We start from the raw sequence: 25,097 nt of genomic DNA, 5'->3' as shown, positions 1-25,097 counted from the left end.
GATCTGACTGCCCTTTGAGGCAGACCGTGCTTTGAAACGGCGCTTCCTGTGTGCGACTGGAGCTAATGCTGGAAACCAACCCTTTCCCTAGATTGTCCTTGAGGGAGAATGGGGTGAAGATTTCCGGAGCGATGTAGCATTGGATGATCTGTCCATCAGGAAGGGATACTGCCCAGGTTTGTTTCCCACTTGGGGAAGGGTGGCTCCAGGGCCATTATTGCTCGTTGAGGCAGTCTGTGCAGTTTCTGCCCTGAGAAGGAGCTTGTCAGGGAGGAGTGAGTTTGCATGTGCATTGTCTCTCCCATAGCCGATGTGACTACACCGTCACCGAGCCCCAGCACCGCCCCATCTTCGACAGAGAATCCGACACCAACACCGCCGCCAGGCTCAGGTGAACAGAGTAGAGCAGTCATGGGGGGCTGTAGTGCTTTGTGCAGGGTGGGCAGGGGAGAAGAGGCGTCAGGAGCTGTTTAATGGAACGCTTCCTGTGGCCTTCCCTCTGTCAGGGACCTGTGTGGTGGAAGGAGACCCTCACTACCACACGTTCGACAAGCAAATTCACCACTTCATGGGCACCTGCACCTACACCCTCTCCAAGCTGTGCGAGAGCAACAGCTCCCTGCCCTACTTCAACGTGGAAGCGGCCAACGAGCACAGGGGAGGCAACACTCGCGTGTCCTACGTCCGATACGTGGACGTCGATGTGTCTGGCCAGCGGATAAGGCTGGGGAAGGGCGGAGTGGTGACGGTAAGCCCAAGGGGGAGCGACGGCGGGGCTGTGGCTGCAAGAGGAGAGAGCCGTGCCGAATGGGTTGCAGCAACTGTGCCTCGCCTGCTGTCCTTCCAGGTCAATGGAGTGGAAGAGGTCCTGCCCTGCACCCCATCAGCAGGCGTGCAGGTCTCGTCCAGTGGGTTCTACACCGTGGTCTCAACAGACTTTGGCTTGAGAGTGAAGTTTGACGGGAACCATCGGGTGGAGGTGACGCTTCCGAGCACCTTTGGGCAGAGGGTCTGTGGCATGTGTGGGAACTACAACGGGATGGCAGCGGACGACTTCCTGAACCCGGAGGGGGTGCCGGAGCCAGACTCCACCAGCCTGGGCAACAGCTGGCAGGTGTCCAACGACAGCAGGTGCGTGGCCCCTGGCAGGCCTGGGAATGTGTCAGGCGTGGGGAGGGTGAGACACCAGGAGACGCCCACAGATAACCCAGGGGCCCTTCCCCCTGCCTTTCCACAGCTGCTCACCCGGACCAATCCCCAGCCCGGTCTGCAACGAGACGGACAAGCAAGTCATTGCCAGCAGCCGCTTCTGCGGACTCCTCACTGACACCAGTGGCCCGTTTGAGTTGTGCCATGCTGTCCTGAGCCCCAGTGGTTACTTCAACACCTGCCTTTACGACCTGTGTGAGCTGGGGCTGGATCGCGAGGCCCTGTGCAACAGTTTGCAGTCCTATGCGGACGTCTGCCAGTCGCTCGGTGTGAAGATTCCCGCGTGGAGGAACGCAACGTTCTGCCGTAAGTCAGCACCGAGACGTATTGCTCTGCTGACCCTGTTGGGCCACAGTCTCGTTGGTTCAAGGTCTCCATTTTTCCTCGGAAAGTGGGTTTGGAAGGGGGAAAAATGCCATTTCCCTGTGCTGGCTGATGACTGTGGGAGGACCGTTTGTCAGCGGAGTTCACATGCAGGTCCTTTCCATGCAGGAGGCATTGTAAGGGGCCAGCTGGTGGGATTTAGTTTCCTAAATAGGCAGTTGCTGTTTAGTGACCATAAGAGGACTCCTTGTGGCGGAATCCTGACGATATCCCTGGTATTCCATTTCTCTTGGCAGCCATCACGTGCCCTGCCAACAGCCACTACGAGCCGTGCGCTGCAGCCTGCCCTGCTACCTGTGTTGACCCTATGGCTCCTGCTACTTGCAGCCTGCCATGCGTGGAGGGATGCGTGTGCGACAGCGGGTACCTGCTCTACAATGGCCGATGCGTGCCCAGCCAGCAGTGCGGGTGTTGGCACAACGGGCAGCACTACCCCGTGGGCTCGGTGTTCTGGACGGACAACACCTGCTCCTCAAAGTGCACGTGTCCAGGGCGGGGGAGCAAAGTCCAGTGCTCCAGTGCCTCCTGCCCTGCAGGCCAGTACTGCGGGGTGCAGGACGGGAAACCCGGCTGCTTCCCGTACTCTTACGGCACCTGCCATGTTCACGGTGACCCGCACTACAACACCTTTGACAAGGTGATGCACAACTTCATGGGGAACTGCACCTACACCCTGGCCAAAGTGTGCTCCAATGCCACCTCCCTGCCCTACTTCAATATTGAGGCCAAGAACGAGCATCGTGGGAACCCCAGGGTGTCCTACGTGCGTGAAGTCCTGGTGGAGGTGTACGGAGAACGCATTGCAATTGTCAAGAACGAGCGGAGCCAAGTGCTGGTAGGGAGCTGGGCTGGCATGAGGGCGGAGCGGCTGGAAGACGGCGGTGGCTTTTCTTGGCAGGGTCTTGCCTGAACCAGACCCTTTTGTCCCAGGCCCTGGGTGGGCTCCCCATAAACCCCGGGGGCGCTCTCTCCACGGTGCTTCCATTGTGGGAAGGGCTGGAGGAGGAAGAGGGAAGGAGGGAAGAATGTGGCCAGTGTTGAACACAGGCCCCCGCGCAGTGCAGAGAAGAGGCAGGGCTGGCCAAGCCTCGGGGCGCCCATGCGTGAGGGGAGCGTGGGCGCTGGTGTGCTGTGCTGGGTTCTGGGGCCTGTTTTCCCCGTGAGGGAGGCCTCAGGGAGGCTGCGTGCAAGCCCAGGGCCCACTGGGGTGTGTCTGCCCTAGGTCAACGGGGTGCGCCAGACCCTGCCGGTGAGCGCAGCGGGAGGTGCCGTCACAGTGAGCAGGAGCGGCCGCTACATCAGCCTGGAGACAGGCTTCAGCCTGAGAGTGTCTTACGACGCCGACCACTCGGTGGAGGTGAAGGTGCCCACGACCTACTTCAACCTGACCTGTGGCATGTGCGGGAACTTCAACGGCCGGGGTCAGGACGACTACATGATGCCCAACGGGCAGCAAGCCGCAGACTCCACCACGCTGGGAGAGAGCTGGAAGGTCCCAGGCGACGACCCCTCTTGCGGTGTCCCCGACCCCCCTGCACCCTGCAGTGCAGAAGAGGAGAAGCTCTACCAGTCAGACGGGTTCTGTGGCATGCTGACCGCCAGGCCTGGCTCTTTTGAGAACTGCCACTCTGTGATCAACCCCCAGAACTACTTTGAGTCCTGCTTCTACGACCTTTGTGCCCTGAACGGTGGCCGGGAGGTCCTGTGTGGTGCTCTGGAGGCCTACGCTGACGCGTGCCAGGCGGCGGGCGTGACTCTTCTTCCCTGGAGGAATGCCACCTTCTGCCGTGAGTACCTACCTTGGATTTCCCAGCGGAAAACTTGCCGCCTCCTGTGTGCCAAACCTGTGGCCACAGCATTTCTTGCCAAATCTTTAGCCTTCCCTTTCCCAGAAAGTAGCCATTTCTTGAGGGCTTTTCTGGTCCTAATTGTCCTCATCCCCTTGCAGCCCTGCTGTGCCCTGCCAACACCTACTATGACCCTTGCATGACCGGCTGTCCTGCCACCTGCCTCGACCGACAAGCCCCACAGAACTGTTCCAAGCCCTGCGTGGAGGGCTGTGCATGCACCTCTGGCTTTTTGCTCAGCGGAGACGCCTGTGTGCCCGAGGCTCACTGTGGCTGCCTCTTTGAGGGCATCTACTTCAGCGTGAGTGAAAGCCCTGCCCCAGCTTGCTCCCCTCCCAGGGCACCTGTTTTCCTCTGTTTCCCTGCCTGATGCACTGGTGCTCCGTGTTTCTCTGCCTGCAGGAAGGCGAGCGCTTTGTGAGCGAGAACTGCACTCGCCAGTGCCGGTGTGAAGCCAAAGGCCAGATGGTTTGCTCTGCGCTGTCCTGTGGTGAGGATGAGGTCTGCAAGATCCAGAATGGCCACAGGGGCTGTTACCCAGCCAGCAGTGCTCTCTGCCACATCTACGGGGACCCGCATTACAGCACCTTCGATGGGAAGCTTCACCACTTCCAGGGCTCTTGCAACTACACAGTGGTGACGGGCTGCGGCAACTCCTCCGTTGGGTTCACTGTCACCACCCGCAACGAGCATCGGGGCAGCCAGAGCTGGACAGCCCTTAACTCTGTGGCGCTGTCTGTGGAAGGCCTCCACATCGCACTGCAGAAGAACAAGGCAGTCTACGTAAGCCCCTCATTTTTAGACCTGGGAACTACCGTCTTCCAAAGTACCATTTCTTGGTTGCCTTCCCCACCCGGTTTCCTTTCAGGAAATCAGCTTGAATACTTGAGCCTCCAAGAAGCGCTCAACATTCCCTGAGCGTGCTGGCACGCTCATGGAAGAGCGTGGTGGGTCTCTGAGTGGGGAGGAGATGACTGCAAGCACAGCGACCGATGTTCTGCTTGCTTGCCTGAGCCTTGTGTGCGCCGTGTGTAGAGTAGCTGCTGTCCCTGTACGTCTGGGCAGGGTTTCCCGTGCCTTCCGCGCTTCTGACTCCCTGGGCCCTGGCACCACGGCAGGGAAGAACACTGACTTTTCAGTGGAGGGCACGTCTTTATGTTTCTCTCTCCCTCTCTCTCCCGTATTCAGATCAATGGTGTTCCGGCCTCCCTGCCTGCTTCTCCTATCCCCAGCGTGACCGTTTCCCTGAGTGGCTCCTACGTGCAAGTTTCTACGAGGCTGGGCCTGCAGCTGCAGTTCAACGGGGACCATGAGCTCCTAGTGAGGGTGTCTGAGAAGCACAAGGGCAAGCTGTGTGGGTTGTGTGGGACGTACACCGGGAGCCAGCAGGACGACTTCATGAGACCCGACGGGGTGATAGTGCCTGATTTCAATGACTTTGGAGCCAGCTGGATGGTGCCGGACAATGACTGGCCGTGAGTCCTTGTCCTGCAGCGTGGATAACAGATGAAGGGGAGCCTGGGAGACAGCGGTTGTGGGTGGAACAAGGAGGGAGGGTCGGGAATGGCAGAGAGGAGGTGGTTGCGGGAAGGTCTCCGGAGCAGCAGACCTGTGGCCCTTGAGTCCGCCCTGCTCTGCTTCATTCGTGTCTGGGATGTCGTGCCTGCAGATAGATTCCAGGCATGCGGCTGCTCCCCTTTCCCCTTTCCCCTGAGGGCTAGCTCACTAGGGTTGGTGTCAGGTCCCCGCTGTGCGGTTCTCCGGTGGGGTTCACGGTGCTTTCTCCCTGTAGGTGCCGTGCTCTGGGGTCCTTGGTGACCTCTGTGCAGGGCCCTGCATCCCACTCTGCACACTCACTGTTCCTGACCCCGAAGAGAGTGCTCGGGGGGGATGGAGGGGGTGGGAGGGTTGGTGGGCACGGTGCTCCTCCCGAGCTGTTGTGGCGCCAACTGTTTCAGCCGTTTGTTTTTGCCTGCCTGATGCCACAGAGGAGAGTGGTGACTGTGGGCCGTGTTCCTAACCCTTGCAAATGAAATCTGGGGTGTGTGTTTCCTCGGCAAGGGGTCTGGACTCCACAGGCTGAGGCTTTGCATGGGGAAGAAGTCAGGAAATGGTGTGGCTGGGGTGCACAGGCTGCTGTGACCTCAGGGGTATCCATCTGCTTTGTAGGTGTGACCCAACCATCTTCCCGCCTGCGTCCTGCTCCCCCTCCCAGGAGGAGGCAGCTAACAAGCAGTGTGCAGTCCTCACGCAACTTGGCGGCCCGTTCCAGCCATGCCATGCGGTTCTGCCACCCAAATCCTACTTTGAGAGCTGTGTCTATGACCAGTGTGCCACCGGGGGCAGCACAGAGCAGCTGTGCAATGACCTGGAGGCCTACGCTGCCGCCTGCACCCAGGCAGGAGTCACTCTGGGAGACTGGAGCGCTGGCACTGTCTGTGGTAAATGTCTCGTTTGTGTTTGTGTTCAAGAGTGAGCGGTAAGAGTCTCCCTCTCCCTCCACATACTCTGTGGATGTGAGTAGTAGTTGTCCCTTCTGGTGAGCAGATCGTGAGCGTTCTTTTTCCCCTCTGTCTTGCTGTAGGTCCATCCACACCCAAACCCCCGACCGCCTTGCCAAACACCACAACACAGCCTCCACCTACAGCGCCACCAACAGGCACGCCAAGCTCAGGTACTGTGGTTTCCCATCCGCAGCTTTTGCTGTTGGTGGTAAGCTGCTTGGTTTGTGTTCTTCGTGGCGCAGAGCTGAGGCACGGAGCGGCTGTAGTGGAGGGCGGAGCTTCTCCTTGTGTCTCCCAAGCGCCCTGGGGGGGCACAGTTGGGCTGCTGTTTGTTTTGTTTTCCCCCCACCTCCCCGTGGGATCCCTGCGGGATCCCTGCCCTGGGGTCCTGTTGCGGTGGTGCTGGGGTGCTTGGGAAGGGTGGACCAGGGGCCTGGAAGAAAACTCGCATGCTGACGCAGATCTCCTCCCCCTCTGTCTTGCTGTAGGTCCATCCACACCCAAACCCCCGACCGCCTTGCCAAACACCACAACACAGCCTCCACCTACAGCGCCACCAACAGGCACGCCAAGCTCAGGTACTGTGGTTTCCCATCCGCAGCTTTTGCTGTTGGTGGTAAGCTGCTTGGTTTGTGTTCTTCGTGGCGCAGAGCTGAGGCACGGAGTGGCTGTAGTGGAGGGGCGGAGCTTCTCCTTGTGTCTCCCAACACTCTCTCTGGGGCTGCCCTTTAATTATGGAGCTCCTTTGAGGGAGTCACCATTGGATCCCTTCCCTAGGGCAATGTTGTTTTGTGGTTGGAGGTTTTGATTGGGGGTTTTTTGAGGGGTGGACTATATTCCTGGTAATTTTCTCTTCCATCCATATCTGTTACCTTATATATAAATATTTCAGTAAGCCAATTTCTATTGCATATTTTCAATTTTTATACATTTGTTTACAACGCATTATGTGTGTATGTTATACATGGATTTGTGGTATTGTGAATATCCTTTTTCATAGTTTTGCTTTTGATTTTAGTTTTCCTTCTAATTGTCTGAATTCAATATTTTGATAGTAATTATTCTGTTACATAGTCCTAGAAAAAGTTGAGTCATTGTGTGTATTGTTATTTAGTATTTAGTATATAAGTTAAAATGTCAGTTTAAGTAAGTTTCAGATCTTTTTTCTTCTATTTTTTACTCACCAAGTGTTCTATATATATCAGCTTGTTAAGTACAAAAGAGTATTAGCTCTCGGTTTGATTTTCTTCTCTTTTTGTGATATTAGTTAATTATATACAGTTCCCAGCCTTTTGCTGGTTTGTGTGAATAGTAGTTAGGGTTCACATGTAGACACAACTGTGAGTGTAACTATTTTTTTAACATACCGCTTGAAAGAAGAGAAGCTTTTTTTTTTGATAAAGATCATAAAACATCTGCAAGCTCATCCTACCTATTGTTTTATAGTAAGATTTTCTGTTTGAAGCTTTAAAAAGGAAGTTTGTTATTAACACTTAGAGCTTTACCCGGAGCATGCGCACAACACAGACACACACTGAAAACCTCAAGCTGTACATGGTGTCACTGTCTAGGAGGTGTCGTGTATGCAGTGTTCAATAGAGATTCTGTAACTGACATGAGTACAGAGCCCTAGAGAGCTGACCAGCTGTGTAAAGGTTTTAAGTAGGTTCTTCCTATTCAGTCTGAAATAGCTTTTCAGACTTGGACGTGAAACACTCACTGCTCTGCCTTACATACTGAGGTTCAAATATCAACGTTATAAATCTTGCTTATATTGCTACTTCAGCCTCTTGTATAGATTTCTGGTACACAGAGGTACAGATTCTTCATGGCTTCAAAGGCAAGAGTCTAGGCTGGGCTTTGTAATGTCTTAATTTCAGTCTCAAGACAGTTGTAAGCTTGAAAATCCTATTTAGGTGAATGTGCATGATTCAGATTGAGTTCTGGTCTCAAGCTGCAGATGGTGGATCTCTATTTACTGTACATCAAATGAATCCCTGGATCAGGTGATATGACCTTCAGGAATTGCAACAGAATCTAGGTGACTTCCAGTTTCAGTAGAATGGCATTTTCTCTGTGGAAAGTTTGCGTGACTCTTTTGTACTCGGTTGCTTATTGATGCCATCAATATCTGAATAGCAATTACAAAGTAAAATGAAGTGTCTGATGGGGGCACAATGACTGCAGAAATCTGATAGAGATTCAAAAGGATTTATTCTGTCTGTCTTTCTTCCCAGATCGTGCTTCCTGCAGTGCCTCTGGGGATCCACATTATAACACTTTTGACCACAAAGTTCATAATTTCATGGGAAATTGCTCTTACACCTTCTCAAGATTGTGCAACATCTCTCAGGGGCTTCCATACTTTCATGTGTCCACAACGAATGAACACAGAGGTGGCAACACCAAAGTCTCTTACGTGAAGTCAGTGCAAGTGGAAGTCTATGGCAATCAGATTTCTTTGCTGAAAAACAAGAAAGTGAATGTAAGAAAACCTTTGCTTAAGAGACATATTTTGATATCTAATATTTTTAAGCTGATATGCAGAAATTAAAAATATGAAATATCTTCTCTGATTGTAGAGTTCATAAGGATTTCCCTTTTTTTCATTGGTTGAATTACCTCTTTGAATGAGCTTTCAAACACATTTACCCATGATTGCTCAGGTGAAATGTTCTTTAATGGTTGTTTCCACTTCCCTTGTGCGCTAATGTTTCACTAAACTAGTTTGCTAGATTGTTCATGAGCTTGTTGCTGGTAGCTGTAGGAGCCCCAGCAGGCACAGACTGACTTTTACAACTTGTTGTACAGGTGAATGGCAGCAGAGTGAATCTGCCAGTATTTATTGAAAGGAAGATCAGTATCCAAAGCAGTGGTGGATATGTTCTCCTGGAAACTGATTTTGGACTGTGGGTTAGATATGATGGAAACCACTATGCAGATGTTTCTGTGCCCTCTAATTACAGTGGTCTGCTCTGTGGCCTTTGTGGTAAGTCATAGGCTTAGTCACTTTTAAGTGAGTCATGGAGACTGGTGATTACTTAAACTTATTCCTTACTTTGTCATATTTATTCTATACACAAGTAGTCCTTGTCAAATGGACTAGAATTTACATCAGTGAAGAAAAGTTGCTAGAATTTTTCAGTTCCTAACAACCAGAACTTATAAATCTCATATCCCTCTGGAATCTTGTGAGTTATAACTATGAGTAAAATTACCAGCTGGAAAAAATCTCACTTCAGGTCTGCAGTGTAAATACAATAAGAGTAATGATGTTCATGCATCTACTCAAGGATCCTACAGATATACTTTTCTGTTATTTACATTCTGATATGTTTTTCTTTTGGGGGGTGTAAGGATTGCTATGCCATTTCATTTCCTGGGACATAAAAACTTCCAGAATAAGCTGAGAACAAGCTTCAGAATAGCTGACTGTGAGCATCCTTAAGCTTTCCTCATGCTGTTTTCCTATGCTGTTTTAGAAGCTGTTAATACATTCTGGATGATCATGTTTATATAAACAAAGGCAAAAAAAAAAAAAAGTCAGACTACAAAGGCTTCTTTTCACCTACTTCTTATTTCAACTCAGCTAGGTAGTGTCCACATTAAAACAAAGCAGTGATGGAGATCTAGAATGGATAATTCCGCGCTGACAGACATGATGAATAAGAAAATTCATTTCTAATTTCCAAAATTTAAATGCCACAAAATATTAAGTGTAATACATGATGCAAGAGAGAGATTCCTTTGAGAATCCTGGGAGAAAGAACAAATCATACAAAAAGGGCATGTTCTGTTGAGTTCTGTAAGAAATTGTGTTGCAATAGGATGGCACAGTAAATAAGAATCGCAGGTGGTTTATATAGCTAATGAGAGAGCATGATCCATCTGAAACTAGTAGTGACAAGCAGTTTTTCATCAGTAATGCTGGTAATGCCTGAACCTGAGCAGGTTCAGTTGGAGCAACTTTCTAGAATGAGGTGATTACATGAAATGTACTTCAGGATGGAAATGTAACTAGAAATTGCAAGAGTAGCTTGTGGTGTGAGTTTCTGGTTATACTTTGATCTGGATGAACTGAAATTTCCTAGTTCAATGATATCTCTGTAGATGTTTCACAGTTTCAATTCAGGAAACCTACCTAAGGATATAGTGCTGCAAATGACACCATTTGATTTTTAATCCACCAAAGTTCTACAGATATGATCCAAGGAAATTAGGGGTTTTTTTAATCTAATCAATTCGTTCTTATATGCAGTGTGATCTAGTTAGATATGAATTTACAGTTTCCTTGCTTCAATGCCACAAGCCAGCAACACTGTATTTGAAAGACAAGCCCTTGTCATCTGTCAGCAGTAGTCAAAGTCTAAAACACAAGGAAGCTCTTCTTATTTTGTCCAGTACACATTGATGTTGCATATATATTCTCACTAGTCCATTAGAGTCTATTTTGCAACCTGAAACCTAGGTTTTTTCTACAGGTTTGAACTTCATGTATTCTATAAATCTCTTTTTACCCTCACAGGTAATTACAATGGTGATCCAAATGATGACAACATAAAGCCCAATGGTGATACTGCAAGTAGTTCTACTGATCTTGGACAAAGCTGGCTTGTCCCTGAGAATAACACCATGTACGTACAGGAATCTAATCACATGGCATTTGGTAATAAAACTGTAAAACCAAGCAGCTATCTACTCACTGGCTCTGTCATACAGCACCATTTTGCATCTGAAGAAAACTTCTGACTGCCCATTGAAGTTGGGAGCTCCTCCTTTATGTTATACAGGGAATGAGAAGAGGGAGTATGTCCTTTAAGTCTTGTTCTCCAAAGCAGGAAGTGTCTGTTGAGTGGTAGGGAGGAACTTCAGTCCAATTCCTTGACTGAAAACTGTAACTGATTGGATCCCATAGCTCTTAGATCAGCTAAGAATGAGCCTTTGAATAGCCCAAAGGCATCAAAAATGGAATCCATTCAGTGATAAGGATGACATCAGTCTCTCAAAGAAACTGGATAAAGTCTTGTGACTAACAAAATCCCTGTCCCTGTTTTGTTGGTCTTGTGACTAACAAAATCCCTGTCCCTGTTGTGCAGAGACATCATGTGCCAATCTTCTCCTAAAATCTGATACTAAGAGAGATGAAACAAAGACTTTATTATCCTTGCTTTACCCAGATGTTCCAGTGGAACAGAAGAGCAGTGTGACCCTGTGCTGGAGAGTGAAGCAAAAAAGAACACAACATGTGGCATGATCACAGACCCAGCAGGTAGTATATTGGTAGTTCTCTGAGCTATGCAATAGAGGGCATTGCAAAGTATAGTTTATGTTTTCTGTTCTCTTTAGCCCATTGTTCTGAGCTCACACTGGAAGCGCACAAAGCCTCCGGTACCAATGACAGCCATAAAATTCATAGCTGCTTGGTCAAGACGTGTTGACCATTCAGACAATGCCAATGTGTCCATGAAGATCTGAGAATGATGCTCAGAGAGCCATAGTTACTGTTTGATTTATAGTGATTTGCACTCTCCTTTCTCAGAGAAATAGTTCGGAGGACACTGGCATTGCATGTGTTACAGATACTTTACTGCAAATTCTGTAGGGGTTCCCTGCATTAGAGACCTCCTGCAGGTGTCTAGAATTAGTGGATTGCCTAGCCATCAGCTCCTCATTTATGTAAGCTATGTTGTATCACTCATGAAAAAAGAAGCAGGTGTGATCCAGAGGGCCAACTCTTGCTATGTGTGCTCAGTTTCAAGTGTCAGTATGACTTACTAAACAAAGTTAGCCTGATACGTTCCTTTCTGTGACAGAGAATAAGTGGTAGTGGTGATGAATCTTATCATTCCCTGCTTTTTTCCTATACTTCTATCTATCTTTCTTGATTTACTCAGGAATCTTCAAGGATTGTCATGCCAAAGTGCCTCCAGAGAATTTCTTTGAAAACTGTGTTTATGACATGTGTTTCACTGGGGGACAGGCAATGTCCTTATGCTATGGACTGCAGGCCTATGCTGAGTCGTGTATCAATGCTGGAATATGCATAGAGTGGAGAAATTCTACTCTTTGTCGTGAGTACTGTGATTTATAAATATCTGTTCCAGATTTAAACTTTCAAAGTCTGCACACTTTCTTCACCCTTTTACATGAATTTTCTTCTACCTTTTTTATGTCATGTTTGAGTATAGTCTGTCTTTTGTCATGTCTTAAGCCTGTTTCAATTTCAATGCCATTCCAGTATTTGTATAAAACACTATTTTTCATATATTTTTGGATACATTCAAGTCTAATTGTTCTGGAGCACATATTATCATCTTGAAGTTAGTTATTGACTGCCACTATAAGAGCACAAGCCTGATCTTTAAATCTTCTGTAGTCAAATGTGGCTGTGTAGGAAAACATTTTTGTAAGTCCAAAAACAGATGGTCCAGGCAGAGTGTACAAACATGGAGTTAGCACATCCAGCTGCTGCAGATATATGAGGAGCTAGCCATTTGTGTTGGCAGCTCCTGCAGGGTGCTGTAAGAACAGCAGATGGGTAAATGTTTTGTAAGAGTGAGTCTCTGTGAGGACCTCTGAAAGGCCCATAATTAGATACATATAAGAAGAGACCCCTTAAGCCTTGAGACTCAGGACCACAATCTGGCAAGGTAAGCGAGTAGATTTACTTAGATTGCCATACTATTTTAGCGTTTGTTTGTGATGGTGAAAGGAGAATCAGGGAACCTGTCCTGAAAAGAGGAGAGAGATTGAGTCTGCGGGGAGCTGATAACACTGTCAAGGGTCTTTGTTCAGGAAATGTTAATATAATCTATTATTATTCATAGCAAATCAATATTTGCCTCCGACCCAGCTGTGAGTATCCCAACTGGTCCTAAACACTTCCTAATACAGTGTAACCTTCAAGTTTTAATAATTTCCTTTTAGCTTATTGGGAAGATTTGATTACACTCAGCTGTATCTTATGTGAGCTTCTGCACTGGGGGAATAAGTGCTGCTTTTCACCATCTTCTTTGCAGGCAGAGCTGATGGTGAAAGACTAGACATCTAGTCTAGTCTAGACATCTAGACTCTACCCACAAAAGCTCATTGCTGGCTTTTGGACAAAACATAGCTTAATAAGAGGCCTTGGGAAACAGCAGTTTCTAGAAAGGTTGCAGGTAGTTCTCTATAAAAAACAAAAGCAGAAGTATTCTCAGTTACCTCCAGATTAATTCTCTTTAGAATGACCTTAAGTGAAGTTGTGTACACTAAGTTCATATTTCATATAGTAAAGTTTTCCAGGAGTTCCATTGTGAATGGTCTTGATTTTATACAGCACTGTGCAGTTTTACACACACTAGACATCTTCCAAAGGGCCTTTCTATTCACAAAGTATACAGCTGGCTAAAATAAGAAGTCCTCTAAAGTTCAGCAATGGTAAAATAAACCGTCATCTCTGACTATGTGCTGATGCTAATTTTGATGACATCAGTTACTGGTGTATTATATCCTTTGTGGATTAACACCTTATTTTTTTTCTGTGATCAACAGTTTGCTCTGCATTGAAGCCAAATATAAAAATTATTGAGAGATTCTGGGAGCTGCTCCGTGTGGGAGAAGAATTACTGTGACTTTTAAATGGCCTTTGATTTAAAGCACCCAGTGAGTCAGTGCTGGGAGGACAGAACACATAGGGACACCACATAAAACAGGAGCAATAAATTAACTCCTAACCCCCAAATCAGATTAAGCCTGTGGACGTCCAGACTCCGTATTCTGAAGCAATAGCATAAGGCCTAAAGATCTACAGCTTGATTATGGTTATAGAGAAGAAGATTACTCAGTTACATTAAGAGAACTGGCTCTCAAGCGCTCTCTCCATCAGTAATTCAAACAAAAAGTCGATCGGGAACTTGACAAGAGGCAGGTGCTCTGACTAGATGATTGGAGATATTGGCTGTAATTGTCTGAGAGAACTAAGAGGTCCTGCTACAGGGGCAGAAGTGAATGAGAATCACTTGTGGTGATTTATCATAGAATCTAGACAAAAATACTATTTAGGCTTTTTAGATCACAGAAATAGACAAATACATGAAGATCTCTGTAAGGTATGACATTTTCCATGAGGAGCATGCTTTGAGTGACAGAAGCCAAATTATAGTAGTGAGTATACTCGCTACTATAGTAAGTAGTAGGGATGTCAGAGTACAGTGCATTTTCTCAGGGGGTCTAGGATGAAAGATAGAGTCTGATTTTTAGTTCTATTTTTAAATATGTGACAAGTGTTCAAATAGTAACTACTGTAATGGGATCATATCAGGTAGTATGTGAAGAGATACTTTTATTCCCTTAGTTGAGTGACTTGAGTACTCAGGAAAAAATGGAGGGTAACAGGAGGGTAACATCCTCTGTTTAGTCACTGAATACCTATAGCCTGTAGAGCTGTAGTTCAAAATAAAGCTGTATGAAACTCATCATTGTCCACTATATGGTTAAAAATGAGTTTTAAATCCATGTGAAAAAGACCGTCCATGAAAAGCCTTGATCCCTCCTGCAGCCACTTGTCTGCTCTGGCCAGCCCAAGCTTTCTGACCAAGACCTCCTAGTTCTCTCCTTTGTGTACTGAACTGTCCGAAGGTGGAAGGCAAGAGTACCTAGGGTAGTATAATCACTCCAGGCCTTACACGCAAAGCAGGCCTGGACTGTTTAAATTCCTGTGTGAGGTGATGTGCAGGGTGACCCAGGTTTCCCTGTCTTGCCCACCTAAGCCTAAAACCACCCACTCTCTCACACTGCAAGAAAAGCCTTGTTAGTCAGCACTTTCCAGTGTCAGACTTTTTCACAGCAAATTTTAGTGTACTTTCAGGAGAAAGCACTGAACACATAATTTCTTTTTTTAAGATTTTATCCTTTTGAGTGATCTTGTTTTTTCTTTTGTCTCTAGCAATGTCCTGTCCTGGAGGCAGTGTCTACAAGAGCTGTGGTACCAGATGTCCCTCTACCTGTGTGAACACCTCAGCAGTTAATTCCTGCAGTTCATTACCAGTGGAGGGTTGCTTCTGTAAAGAGGGCTATGTTTTGAGTGGAGACATATGTGTGCCAGAAAGCAGCTGTGGTTGTGTTGATGAAAAAAACAATTATTACCAGGCAAGTTATCTTAGGCATTTGGAGAAAAAAATGAAAGAATGAGGGATCTCATTCTTTAGAACCATAAGAGGAAAACTGTTAAGCACATTAACAAAATTATTATTTACACTGTTAATAATAGCAAAATTGAAACTCACCTTGCCAGCCTTCCTGATCAGTGGGCTGTGTGGCTATAATTGTGTAAATGAGCACTCAAATACTAAAAATTTGATTACCCCTTATGATATTACCTTTCCATTCATCTTATAATATTTACTTCCACACCTCTTTTTTTTCTCTCAGCTGGATGAAAGTTGGTTCACCAATTACACCTGCACTGAACGCTGCACCTGCAAGACTAATAACAGCATTGTATGCACACCTTGGGAGTGTGGGGTGCGAGAGGAATGCAGTGTTCAGGATGGTGTGCTGGGCTGTCACTCCAATGGTAAGTTCTCCCTGAAAATGGTTGTCAGTGTCCATTCAATAACTAAGACCCTTCTGCCCCTTCTAGCTTTTTCACAGACATCTTTCCATATATGATGGCAAAGTCCCAACTGACTGCTGCCAGTGCTAAGAGATGAAAAGACAGATGATGTGTCTTGCAAGCACTGATTCCATTTTATTGTGGGGATATCAGTAGGAACTGATGCTGCCCAAATGCTTGCAAGATCATGTGGGTTCTTTTTGTCTAGATAATGCATATCCTAGTCCCAAATCACCAGTGCTGCAAGCTCTGCATTTGGAAATAATTGAGAAGAACTGCAATTATGTGAATCAGGATAGTTGCAAGGGTCTTAAATATGTATGTGTATTTAGATGTACAGTTATGTATTTATATATTACTAAGTAGAAAAGCTATGGGTTACTCCCATCTAGTATGCTTCATAGCTACAACTGCACAAAGAAATGGGTAAAAACATTTATTTTCTGCCAAGTTTGTAATTCACAAACTAAATTGAAGAGACACTTTTTGGAAAATTTTCTTTTCCAAGTAAATGTCATTGTCACGAACGTGAGATACCTACGTGAAAGTTTGCCCACATAATAACGGTCAGGATCAGGTTACTGCACTAATGCAGACATCTTTGGTCAGCTGAGTCTGTGATAAAATCCAGGCCAAAGTCATTGGATAAATGTTTCATCTTCAGGCCAAGCAACATGTCAGGTGGCAGGAGATCCCCATTACTTCACCTTTGATGGAATGATGTACACCTTTATGGGTACCTGCACCTACACCCTGGTTGAGGTCTTGAACAGCAGCAGTATCACACCTATAACCATCCGTGGCAAGAATGAAGACCGAGGAAAAAGAGGAGCCACATACCTGAAAGAAGTCTACATAGATGTGTATGGCACACGAATCACCCTTCAGAAAAGCCAAGGAATCCTGGTAGGTGCTGGTGCTCCTTTTATTCTTGCAATAAGTATCTTAAAGCCACCTCAAAAGAGTAGCTGTAAAAAAAAAAAAAGGATCTTCCTGTTTTCTAAGTAACAGGTACGCATATCCTTAATACTTGTGGCACCTCCATTAACTTGGTATCAAGCAATAGAATTTCTCACTATTTCCCAAGACTTCATTTTTGGGTTTACTGTTATATCAGTAGTATCTTGGAGATAGAGCCCAGAGCCTCCAGATATGAGAACTTTTGCCTGAACTAAAGAATTGGGCTCCCATGTTCAATAGCTGATCTCAACTCAATCATCTATAGCTTGTCAGAGTGAGCAGAAGAACAGCAAGTCATACTGTATTAGTCTGGAATAGCACTGAGGATCCACGTGAGTCCCTGAGGCTAAAGATCCACCATGTATGAGGGTAGGAGCTTACTCAATACGAGGGACCTTTATACCTCCTTGGTAAAAGCATAGGCTCTGAGTCCTGCCCAGCTCTCCTCAGCTAAAAGTCTGCAGCCCATAGTTGGAATGTACAGTGGTGGAAGAGCCAAGGAGTTGGAACTGTCATAGGAAGATCTCCAGCTCTACAAGAAATATAAAATGTGAGCAGAAAAGCCTTCACAGGAGTGTCTGTACTGACAAAAATAACTTTCGTCTCCAGTTGAACAGTGAGAGAGTCCACACTCCAGTGGAGAATCGGTTGCGAGGCGTGTCCATTGGAAATGTTGGCAGATACATAGTAGTGGAAACTGACTTTGGTATGGTAGTGAAATATGATGGCAATCACCATCTGGAAATCACCCTCCCACACTCTTATTTCTCAAAGGTAAGATTTAATATGTAAGCGTACAGTCACTGTTTCAAAACTGCTCCTTTGTATATTCACTTTTCATTTCTTTTCTTCTTGTGTTTTACTATTGTATCTTTTTTTGTAGCTGTATTGTAACACACAAGTCTTTTTTTATTTTTTTTTAATTTCCTTGTGTTCTAGGGATAGTTACAGAAAATAACCCAGCTGGCTAAGTACCTGGCTGTTAGCTACAAGGAACACACTGTGGTTATAGAATTAAGTGCCTTGAAGCCTTAGGGGACCACAGATTTATTGCTGTGTCTATTTTATTTCTCCACTGGTGCAGTCAGATGGTAGGGAACGGGTCCGAAGTGTTTGGTACAACGTGGGATTTTGTTAGTGATTTGGCCGCCTCCTTCTGCGGTCAGTGAGTAGTTCTTGGGGAAGCTGGTATAGCACAGATAATACTTAGAATATGTTGATCTTGTTCACTTGCAGGTGCATGGCATGTGTGGTAATTTCAATGACAGACCTGAAGATGATCTGACCTTGCCCAATGGTACAATTGTTAATGACATACAGTTTGGAAATAGCTGGAAAGTGGAGGAAGACAGTGATGCAGGGTAAACATGACTTGTTTTCATATTTTTTGTCTTCCTTTGGGAAATAGTCTCCTTTTACATGTTTTTGGCCATTTTGCTACTCTGTAACACATAGGTAGTGCCTATGAGATTTCTCTCCTCTTCAGCGTGAAGCACAAACAAAAGCCATCACCATAGGAAACTACTGCACAGGCCAGCAAGAAACCACAACCATCCTTTTGATATGCACACTTGGGGAATTAGGCTTTGAGGTAGTCCATAGTGTGGACATACCCTATGATTATTTTACACTGAAAACACCTAGAGCAGGATGATGGTATTGGGGAGCAGTGAGGACTGGTTTCACTCTTAATGGATGGGGAGCTGCGCACGATAACATGGCTTGTAGGGCAGGGGCCTTGCCAGCTAGGGCCCATCCCACAGTACCTGAGCAAGGTGAGCAGGGCAGACCAGGAGGGGCAGCCAGGTTCAACTGAGAGTCCAGATCACCACACAAGTTTGCAGTTACAAGTTAGGTCCAAAGTCAAGTTGAAAAGTCAATCCACTGGTCAGGGTCAGGTCCAGTGAGGGTCAACATGGGCAGACACAGCCCTGTGATGGCTGAGCGGGACCGTGGTGATGGGGCAGAGCCAAGGGCAGAACTAAAACACATTGATGAAGTAGTAAGAGTTTGCACTACTATTACCTACTCTTTCACTCGTTACTAGAAAGAAGATTAGAGTCTCCAGGGCTATTTATTTAATACCTCTCAGTAGCAACAGACTTACCTCTCTCAATCTCAGTTTTACATATGCCTTTGAAACTCAAATTTAACTGTGTTTATGCTTTCATACAGCTGTTTTTCAGATTCAAGAGAAGATGATCTTCCTCCTTGCACTGCTGAGAATAAACCAATCATTGAAAGCGAGTGCAATGTCTTAAAATCAGACAAATTCAAACCATGTCACAATCTGGTCAAGCCAGAACCTTTCATACAGATATGCACCTATGACATGTGCCAGTATGATGGCATGAAGTCCACTCTCTGTGACATAGTTCAATTTTATGTGGACACCTGCAGGAACAAAGGCATCACCATTAAATGGAGGAACAGCACATTCTGTCGTAAGTGCACAAGCAAGTAAAAAAGCAGAACCTTAGATGGCTGATGGCATGAAAATTAATTAGCAGTATTATCTGGACAAGTTATGTAAAAGATAACTAAACCCAAATCCTCACAAAAAACAATGCTATTATTTATGATTTTATGACTTCATTGCTGCAGTGAGCTGTGTTCATGTTGAACTAAATCCAGTGATAACTCATGACTAGACAAGCTGTGGGTAGTAATGTGGAGTTAGAATAGTTTTAGTAGCCAAATGGATGTTGTGAGATATTGCAATGAGTCTAAAATTGAGAAATATATAACAAGAAGACTAGAATAAATTGGCATACTGTATTAGGACACAGGGCTCAATACTGCTCACTGTGTTCTGAATGAAGACTGGCCATTTGGCCAGTTGCTTATTAAGGGCTGGGTTCTCTGATAAATCTCCAGTGTACGTGCCTCATTCTACCCGTTCAACAAAGCCACAAACTAACTGAGTAAAGATTAATAAAGATTACATGATATTTGTTTTTTCACAGTTTAGTATTATATTATGGAACTAATTGCCACGCGATGTTTTGGAAGCTAAAACATTTCACTGGTTAAAAAGCAAGCCAGATGAATGTTGAACAGGTCCATCAGAAATTCCTAAGTGCTTGCTTGCCAGAAGTAGGGGAGAATGCTGGACAAAGGAACACTCTCTGCCAATGTATTTCTTGAACTGTCTCCTTATGCATCTTTAGTCATTGGCGGAAATAGGATATAGAGCTAGATGAACTTTTAGTTTGACCATGCATACCTGTTGTTCTTGTATGTGTTTATATCTGTGGTTAAGCTAACGTAACTTAACTAACACATATCTTGTACCACTAGAGGACTGAGCATTCTAAAGAATTTGCCCTAATGATTCACGTTTTTAACAGTGCCTGCAGAGGCATTTGCAGCTGAGCTGAAATAGTGAATCTGAATGGTCTACCCCAGGTACCACCAGCTCAGACATATCTGTAATAGAAGTGAATCAGCAGCTCCAAAATTGGTTCTCTATTTAAAAAAAAAAAAAATCATCAAAAATTAAAACTGGATGATCAAAATCAGCTATTAAAAGGCAATCCTATACTGCCATTTTTCAGCTCAAGTCCTAGGTTTCAGGCAGTCATATGTGTTTGCAGTGCCGTTTCTAAATGTATTTAATAACACTAACTTTATTTTCTTCACCCACACAGCATTGCCTTGCTCATCCCACAGCCATTACACAGACTGCGCATCTCCCTGCCCATCAACATGCAATGACATTTTTGCTTCTTCCCTTTGTGAGAAGACAAAAGAGTGCACAGAGGGCTGTGAGTGTGATGATAATTATGTGCTCAGTAATGGCAAGTGTGTACCGCTGAGCAATTGTGGCTGCAGGGATGATGACAACAATTACTACAGCGTAAGTAGTTTGTCCCTGTGGGGATTTGGCTTCCTGACCATCTAAATGAGAGAAAGATGAATCTTTAGTTATCTTACATCTGGTTAGAAAAAGCTGCAGTCTCGGTTATTAGCAGCTGCAAAAGCTTGCTACTTTGCATATGCAGCCAAAATTGAGACAGGTTGGAAACCAGTAATTTGATCAGAATAATTTGGGTAGTCTATCCTGGTCCTGTTTTGTGTCCAAATTCTCAAGACAGTCAATAGGACAAATGGCCTGAGATTCCCTGCCTCCCAGACTCTTGGTGAGACTATGCCTGGATAAGGCAGTTGTGGAACAGCCAGTAGGACAGGTTGCACCTAGCCAGCCCCCATACCCTTCACTGTTGGTCTCTTACTGTATTGTAAAGCTGAGCACATTGGTAACATATTATTAACACAACTTGTGTCCAGGCTGGGGAGACTTGGATAACTCCACACTGTGCCAGAAGATGCCAGTGTCAGAAGAATGGTGTCATCAGATGTCAGAACTATGGCTGTGAATCTCAAGAAACCTGTGTGGTCAAAAATGGAAAACACAAGTGTAATCCAACAGGTATGCGCAAGCGGGTCTTCATTTACTGTTTCATGAAGGCTGGAGAAGGAAGAAGGATGTGGCTGTCCAGTCTTTCTTCCGTGGCGCTTCCAGTCTTTTTCACAGGGGAAGGCAGGCAGGTCTGCCAATGCTGTTGATGGAATATTACTGAACACAAAAAGGCCTCAGTTTTCACAGTAGAAAGTTCCAGTACAAGGCACACAATCTGCAGAGAGAAGTAGAGCAATAGTTTGAAAATATATTCACCTCTAAAAAATTGGCAGTTTAGTCTAACCTGTTTGCAAAGAAAAAAGATTTGTACTGTATCTACCACAAATAAAACTCAGATACATCTATGAATCCTCTGGTTTGAAGAACAGTATGACATAGGTCCTACTGTACTGGTGACCAGTACAAGAACATAATGCAAATGCAGCTTTGGCCTGCTCCATTTGGGCAAAATACCACATCAGAGACACCACAGGAGCCTTAAGGAGAGCCTAGTTCCTGGGAACAGGCAGAATACTTAGACAATAGTCACTGCATCCAATTGTTTGGTCTGGTGAACCCAATGATAAATTTAGTAACTTCAGAAATAATCAATGTGACATTAGTGACCCAGCCAAAATTAGACACTGCTTTTCATGTTCCAATAATTTTGTAGCAACATACTGCTGTGGAATGTGAAACCCACACGTCTAAGAGCCCACTGCAAGCCATGCTGCATGATAGAGTGTGCCCAACTTAGTGCCTATAAAGCCTTATATGCTAATGCTGTGTTTCTTTTGGCTGGCTTGCACAGGTTATCGGCAAAGGAATGAGTTTCTCTGGTTGGCTCTCCACTCAGGTGTCCATTCACTAGGGTGATGCCTGAGCACTCATCTTTGCTTTCAGAGACCTGCATGTTAGCAGCAGACTTTGTTATCTAACTGTTGTTAAATTGGTTCATGCATCAGATCTGGCACAGGTGCATTCAGACTGGAGGGTAAAAAAAAAACTCTTCTCCTTTAGGTTTTGGGAAATGCTGGGTCATGGGCGATCCACACTATATCACCTTTGATGGTCTGGTGCACCACTTCCAAGGGAAATACACGTATACTCTGGCTCAGACCATCCCTAACCTACCTGATACTCTGACACAGTTCAGCATCGAGGGCATGAACTATCCTCTTCCTTTAAGTCGGCACATTACTTACCTCAAAGAGATTCTCATCAATGTTTACAACCACACGGTGCGATTCAGGCAGAAGAAGCAGCTTGTGGTAAGTCTCTCACTGCAGCACACAAACCAAATGCTCCTCCCTCTCCCCTAGAATAAAACCAGTTTGAATAATAAATGTCTGTTTTGAAGCATTTAAGTATTAAAACTAACTGTATTATTACAGCAGTGCTATGGGGCAACCAAAAATGTGATCTCAGTTGTGTTAAGCCTCTCACAAACAGCATGGGTGACTCCTGTCTTGAGCTCACCATCTTAGTAGTCAGAGTGGGAAACTGGGAATAACATGCAAACTTGGGAAAGAGAAAGGAAGGGAGTAATGTGAGGACAGGAAAAAATGATAGGAGGGATTTATTGTAAGATGAACTGACTGTGCAGTTTAGAGCTTCTTGCTGTAGCGATATTCTTGAAATTGCACCAGAGAGGCCTCAAAAGAAAAAGAATCCTGCAGTTTGGTAACAGAACTTGGATCATCACCTGAAGGAAATCTGTATTTGGATGCAAGAAAGATTCTGAGTGCAGATGCTGGCCTGTATTTTAACAGGCATTTCTTAGAGCAGGCAGAACTGTACTTGAGCTCAATATGAGTTAAGAAGGGGTGCACACCACCTTACCATCACACTATTTTATATACTTTAGGCAAGTTGCTCTCCTCAGTGCCTTGAAAAGCAGGGAAATAAGGATCAGAGAGCCCATTTTACAGGTGTGAAGAACAGAGCGCAGAAAACTAAGGGAATTGCAGAAAATGTCCATTTCAGAGCTCAATTCCTAAACAATTCTGAAGAAGAAATAATAGTAGCTGGAGTACTAATCTCAAGCACAGTGAGATAGAGACTGATTAAAAATTGGGAATATTTTAAAAATAATGCCATAAGGTATTTTTAATTTTTGTATTCTCTGGATTCTTTGATTTTTTTTTTTTTCCTCTATAACCATAAGCAATATATTCTACTTAAAACAAGCAAATAAACAAATAAATAAATAAATAGAGATTTAGGAATAAAACACTAAATATCCTGAGACTTACAATAAAGCCATATAATTTTATATCACTGGTAGGGGAAAAGAAAAATGAGCAATATGCTAGGAAAACTGTTTCCTTCCTCTTCATTAGTACATAAGATTATACATTAGCTCATATGCACGTAATAGAAGTCTCCTAGGATGATAGGAAAATATTGTGTCCAGATCACTTTTTTCATACACGACTTTGTTACTTTAAGAAAGTGAATACTGAGTTTTTTTACCTGGTTAAGTAAGTTATTTGTTTAGCATGAAACCAGAGAAGAGGATTGTTCTTTGTAGCATTGACCTGTACTGAAGCCACATTTGAATTTGGCCTACATAGTGTAAATTTTAACTTATTCTCTCCCTATTAGTTGGATGGTGTGAGAGTGATACCCCCTGCTCGTCCTCATGAAGGTATTCGCATATATCAGAGAGCAACAAGAATTTATCTGGAGACAGATTTTGGTTTATACCTGAGCTTTGATGGCAATCAAAATGCAGGTAAGTGATGGTAAAACAATCTGCAAGGATATTTATATACTGTCTGAGAAATGTTCTCATTCCAAAAAAGAAGTCTCAACCCAAGAAAAAATTAGAAATCTTCGTCCTATGAACCTGTGAATATTTGTGATAAGAAGTTCCAGAAAATCAAAAAAAAAAAAAAAAAGTGTTTTCCAGGAACCAGAGAACCTATAAAAATGGCATTTCTTTATCTGGATCCACCTGAACTTAGGAAAAATGGGATGTGGATCCAGACTGTTCTAGGGTTGTTCATGTAAAGTAAGGCCTGAATGATTAAAGCAAAAGTAGATCATTTTAAATTGCTGATTAGGATGATGGGGTGAAGTCCAGGTTTGCCTCTTTGCCAGCTTAACCCGTTTCAGAGGGATGAAGTCCTCAAGCTATACAACTGCGAGTGCATGTTTCTACGTGCTTCCTCCCATGGAATTCCTTGCATTCTGTGTTTCAGATGGTCCCATTCCTCAGTATCTCTCAGCTGGACACCTGTGTCATGTACACACAACTCATTCCAGGTTACCACTTCTGATCAGAGCAGAGCTATTCCTGATTTACAACAGAATATAGCCATATTGTTTCTGAGAGTATGGTGAAAGTGCAGGCCCTTTATATGCATGACCACATTTCCAAACCCTAAAATTCCACCTGCAGGAAAGAAAGGTCTGTTTTATAGGAACTCTGTTTCTCAGTGAGCAAGTGGATTGTACCTGACGGGCAAAAAGTGGGTAAAATGGCGATGCATCCAGTTTGTTGCAGGGTAGTAAGCTGTAAGTGCAAGCAGAACTCACATGGAGATGTTCTGTTATATAAATACCCTGCTGGCAGCAATAAACAACTTTTGTCATGATCCATCTTGCAGCAGAGCACAGAAACAGCCCTGTGAATATATGTATTGACAATGTTCAGTATTGTGCTCATCTCCTATGTACAGGGTCCACACCACTTTACCAACTCTTGTTCTGAATCATGGAACAGGCTACATGGCACTTCTTTCCACCTCTTCCATACACCTCATCAGCAAAAATTTCTGAGTAATGGCTTTTTTTCTTCTGACCTCCCTAGAAATAAAGCTGGCCAACACCTACAAGAACAGAGTGGAAGGCTTGTGTGGCAACTTTGATGGGAGATACAGAAATGACTTCACTAAGTCAGATGGTGTTTGGGTGAGGAACGTGAATGTATTCGGTGAGAGCTGGAAAGTTCCTCTCAAAAGAACAGTCTCTCGTCTCAGGTACTTAATTTTCTATTTAATTTCCATGGCATGCACAGCCACTGGAAGTCAATGAATTAAGCCGTATTTAATCCCCAGGCATAACTACGCTGCCTTGTTTCTGGTCTTTCTTCTTGCCTTGATCTGCGTGTAGGAACTTTTCCTTCTCATCACTAAGGTGAACTATCTGTGATCTTCTGTCTAACTAAGAGAGGCCTGAGCCGTCACTGC

At 45.0% G+C, this 25,097-nt stretch overlaps 1 protein-coding gene across 1 annotated transcript in view; it reads left to right on the top strand.

Annotated features, from left to right (window-relative positions):
* The window catches only part of LOC104148851 (IgGFc-binding protein), an 87,437-nt gene that overhangs the window by 54,809 nt on the left and 7,531 nt on the right, over nucleotides 1-25,097 (top strand). Inside the window, exons 81-109 of the mRNA XM_068954737.1 lie at nucleotides 92-176; nucleotides 308-391; nucleotides 507-748; nucleotides 848-1,131; nucleotides 1,238-1,515; nucleotides 1,830-2,428; nucleotides 2,816-3,380; nucleotides 3,542-3,741; nucleotides 3,843-4,223; nucleotides 4,629-4,915; nucleotides 5,610-5,881; nucleotides 6,025-6,114; nucleotides 6,433-6,522; nucleotides 8,182-8,429; nucleotides 8,756-8,933; nucleotides 10,470-10,578; nucleotides 11,122-11,213; nucleotides 11,839-12,015; nucleotides 14,871-15,073; nucleotides 15,356-15,500; nucleotides 16,204-16,445; nucleotides 17,109-17,273; nucleotides 17,736-17,860; nucleotides 18,675-18,943; nucleotides 20,150-20,358; nucleotides 20,790-20,931; nucleotides 21,922-22,172; nucleotides 23,509-23,638; nucleotides 24,719-24,887. Of these exons, the coding sequence (XP_068810838.1) occupies nucleotides 92-176; nucleotides 308-391; nucleotides 507-748; nucleotides 848-1,131; nucleotides 1,238-1,515; nucleotides 1,830-2,428; nucleotides 2,816-3,380; nucleotides 3,542-3,741; nucleotides 3,843-4,223; nucleotides 4,629-4,915; nucleotides 5,610-5,881; nucleotides 6,025-6,114; nucleotides 6,433-6,522; nucleotides 8,182-8,429; nucleotides 8,756-8,933; nucleotides 10,470-10,578; nucleotides 11,122-11,213; nucleotides 11,839-12,015; nucleotides 14,871-15,073; nucleotides 15,356-15,500; nucleotides 16,204-16,445; nucleotides 17,109-17,273; nucleotides 17,736-17,860; nucleotides 18,675-18,943; nucleotides 20,150-20,358; nucleotides 20,790-20,931; nucleotides 21,922-22,172; nucleotides 23,509-23,638; nucleotides 24,719-24,887 (6,311 nt within the window). The remainder of the gene's footprint in view (nucleotides 1-91; nucleotides 177-307; nucleotides 392-506; nucleotides 749-847; nucleotides 1,132-1,237; nucleotides 1,516-1,829; nucleotides 2,429-2,815; nucleotides 3,381-3,541; nucleotides 3,742-3,842; nucleotides 4,224-4,628; nucleotides 4,916-5,609; nucleotides 5,882-6,024; nucleotides 6,115-6,432; nucleotides 6,523-8,181; nucleotides 8,430-8,755; nucleotides 8,934-10,469; nucleotides 10,579-11,121; nucleotides 11,214-11,838; nucleotides 12,016-14,870; nucleotides 15,074-15,355; nucleotides 15,501-16,203; nucleotides 16,446-17,108; nucleotides 17,274-17,735; nucleotides 17,861-18,674; nucleotides 18,944-20,149; nucleotides 20,359-20,789; nucleotides 20,932-21,921; nucleotides 22,173-23,508; nucleotides 23,639-24,718; nucleotides 24,888-25,097) is intronic.

Source organism: Struthio camelus, chromosome 9 (genome assembly GCF_040807025.1).
Source record: "Struthio camelus isolate bStrCam1 chromosome 9, bStrCam1.hap1, whole genome shotgun sequence".
In the NCBI taxonomy this organism is placed as follows: domain Eukaryota; kingdom Metazoa; phylum Chordata; class Aves; order Struthioniformes; family Struthionidae; genus Struthio; species Struthio camelus.
This window is presented reverse-complemented; position numbering and strand designations above follow the sequence as displayed.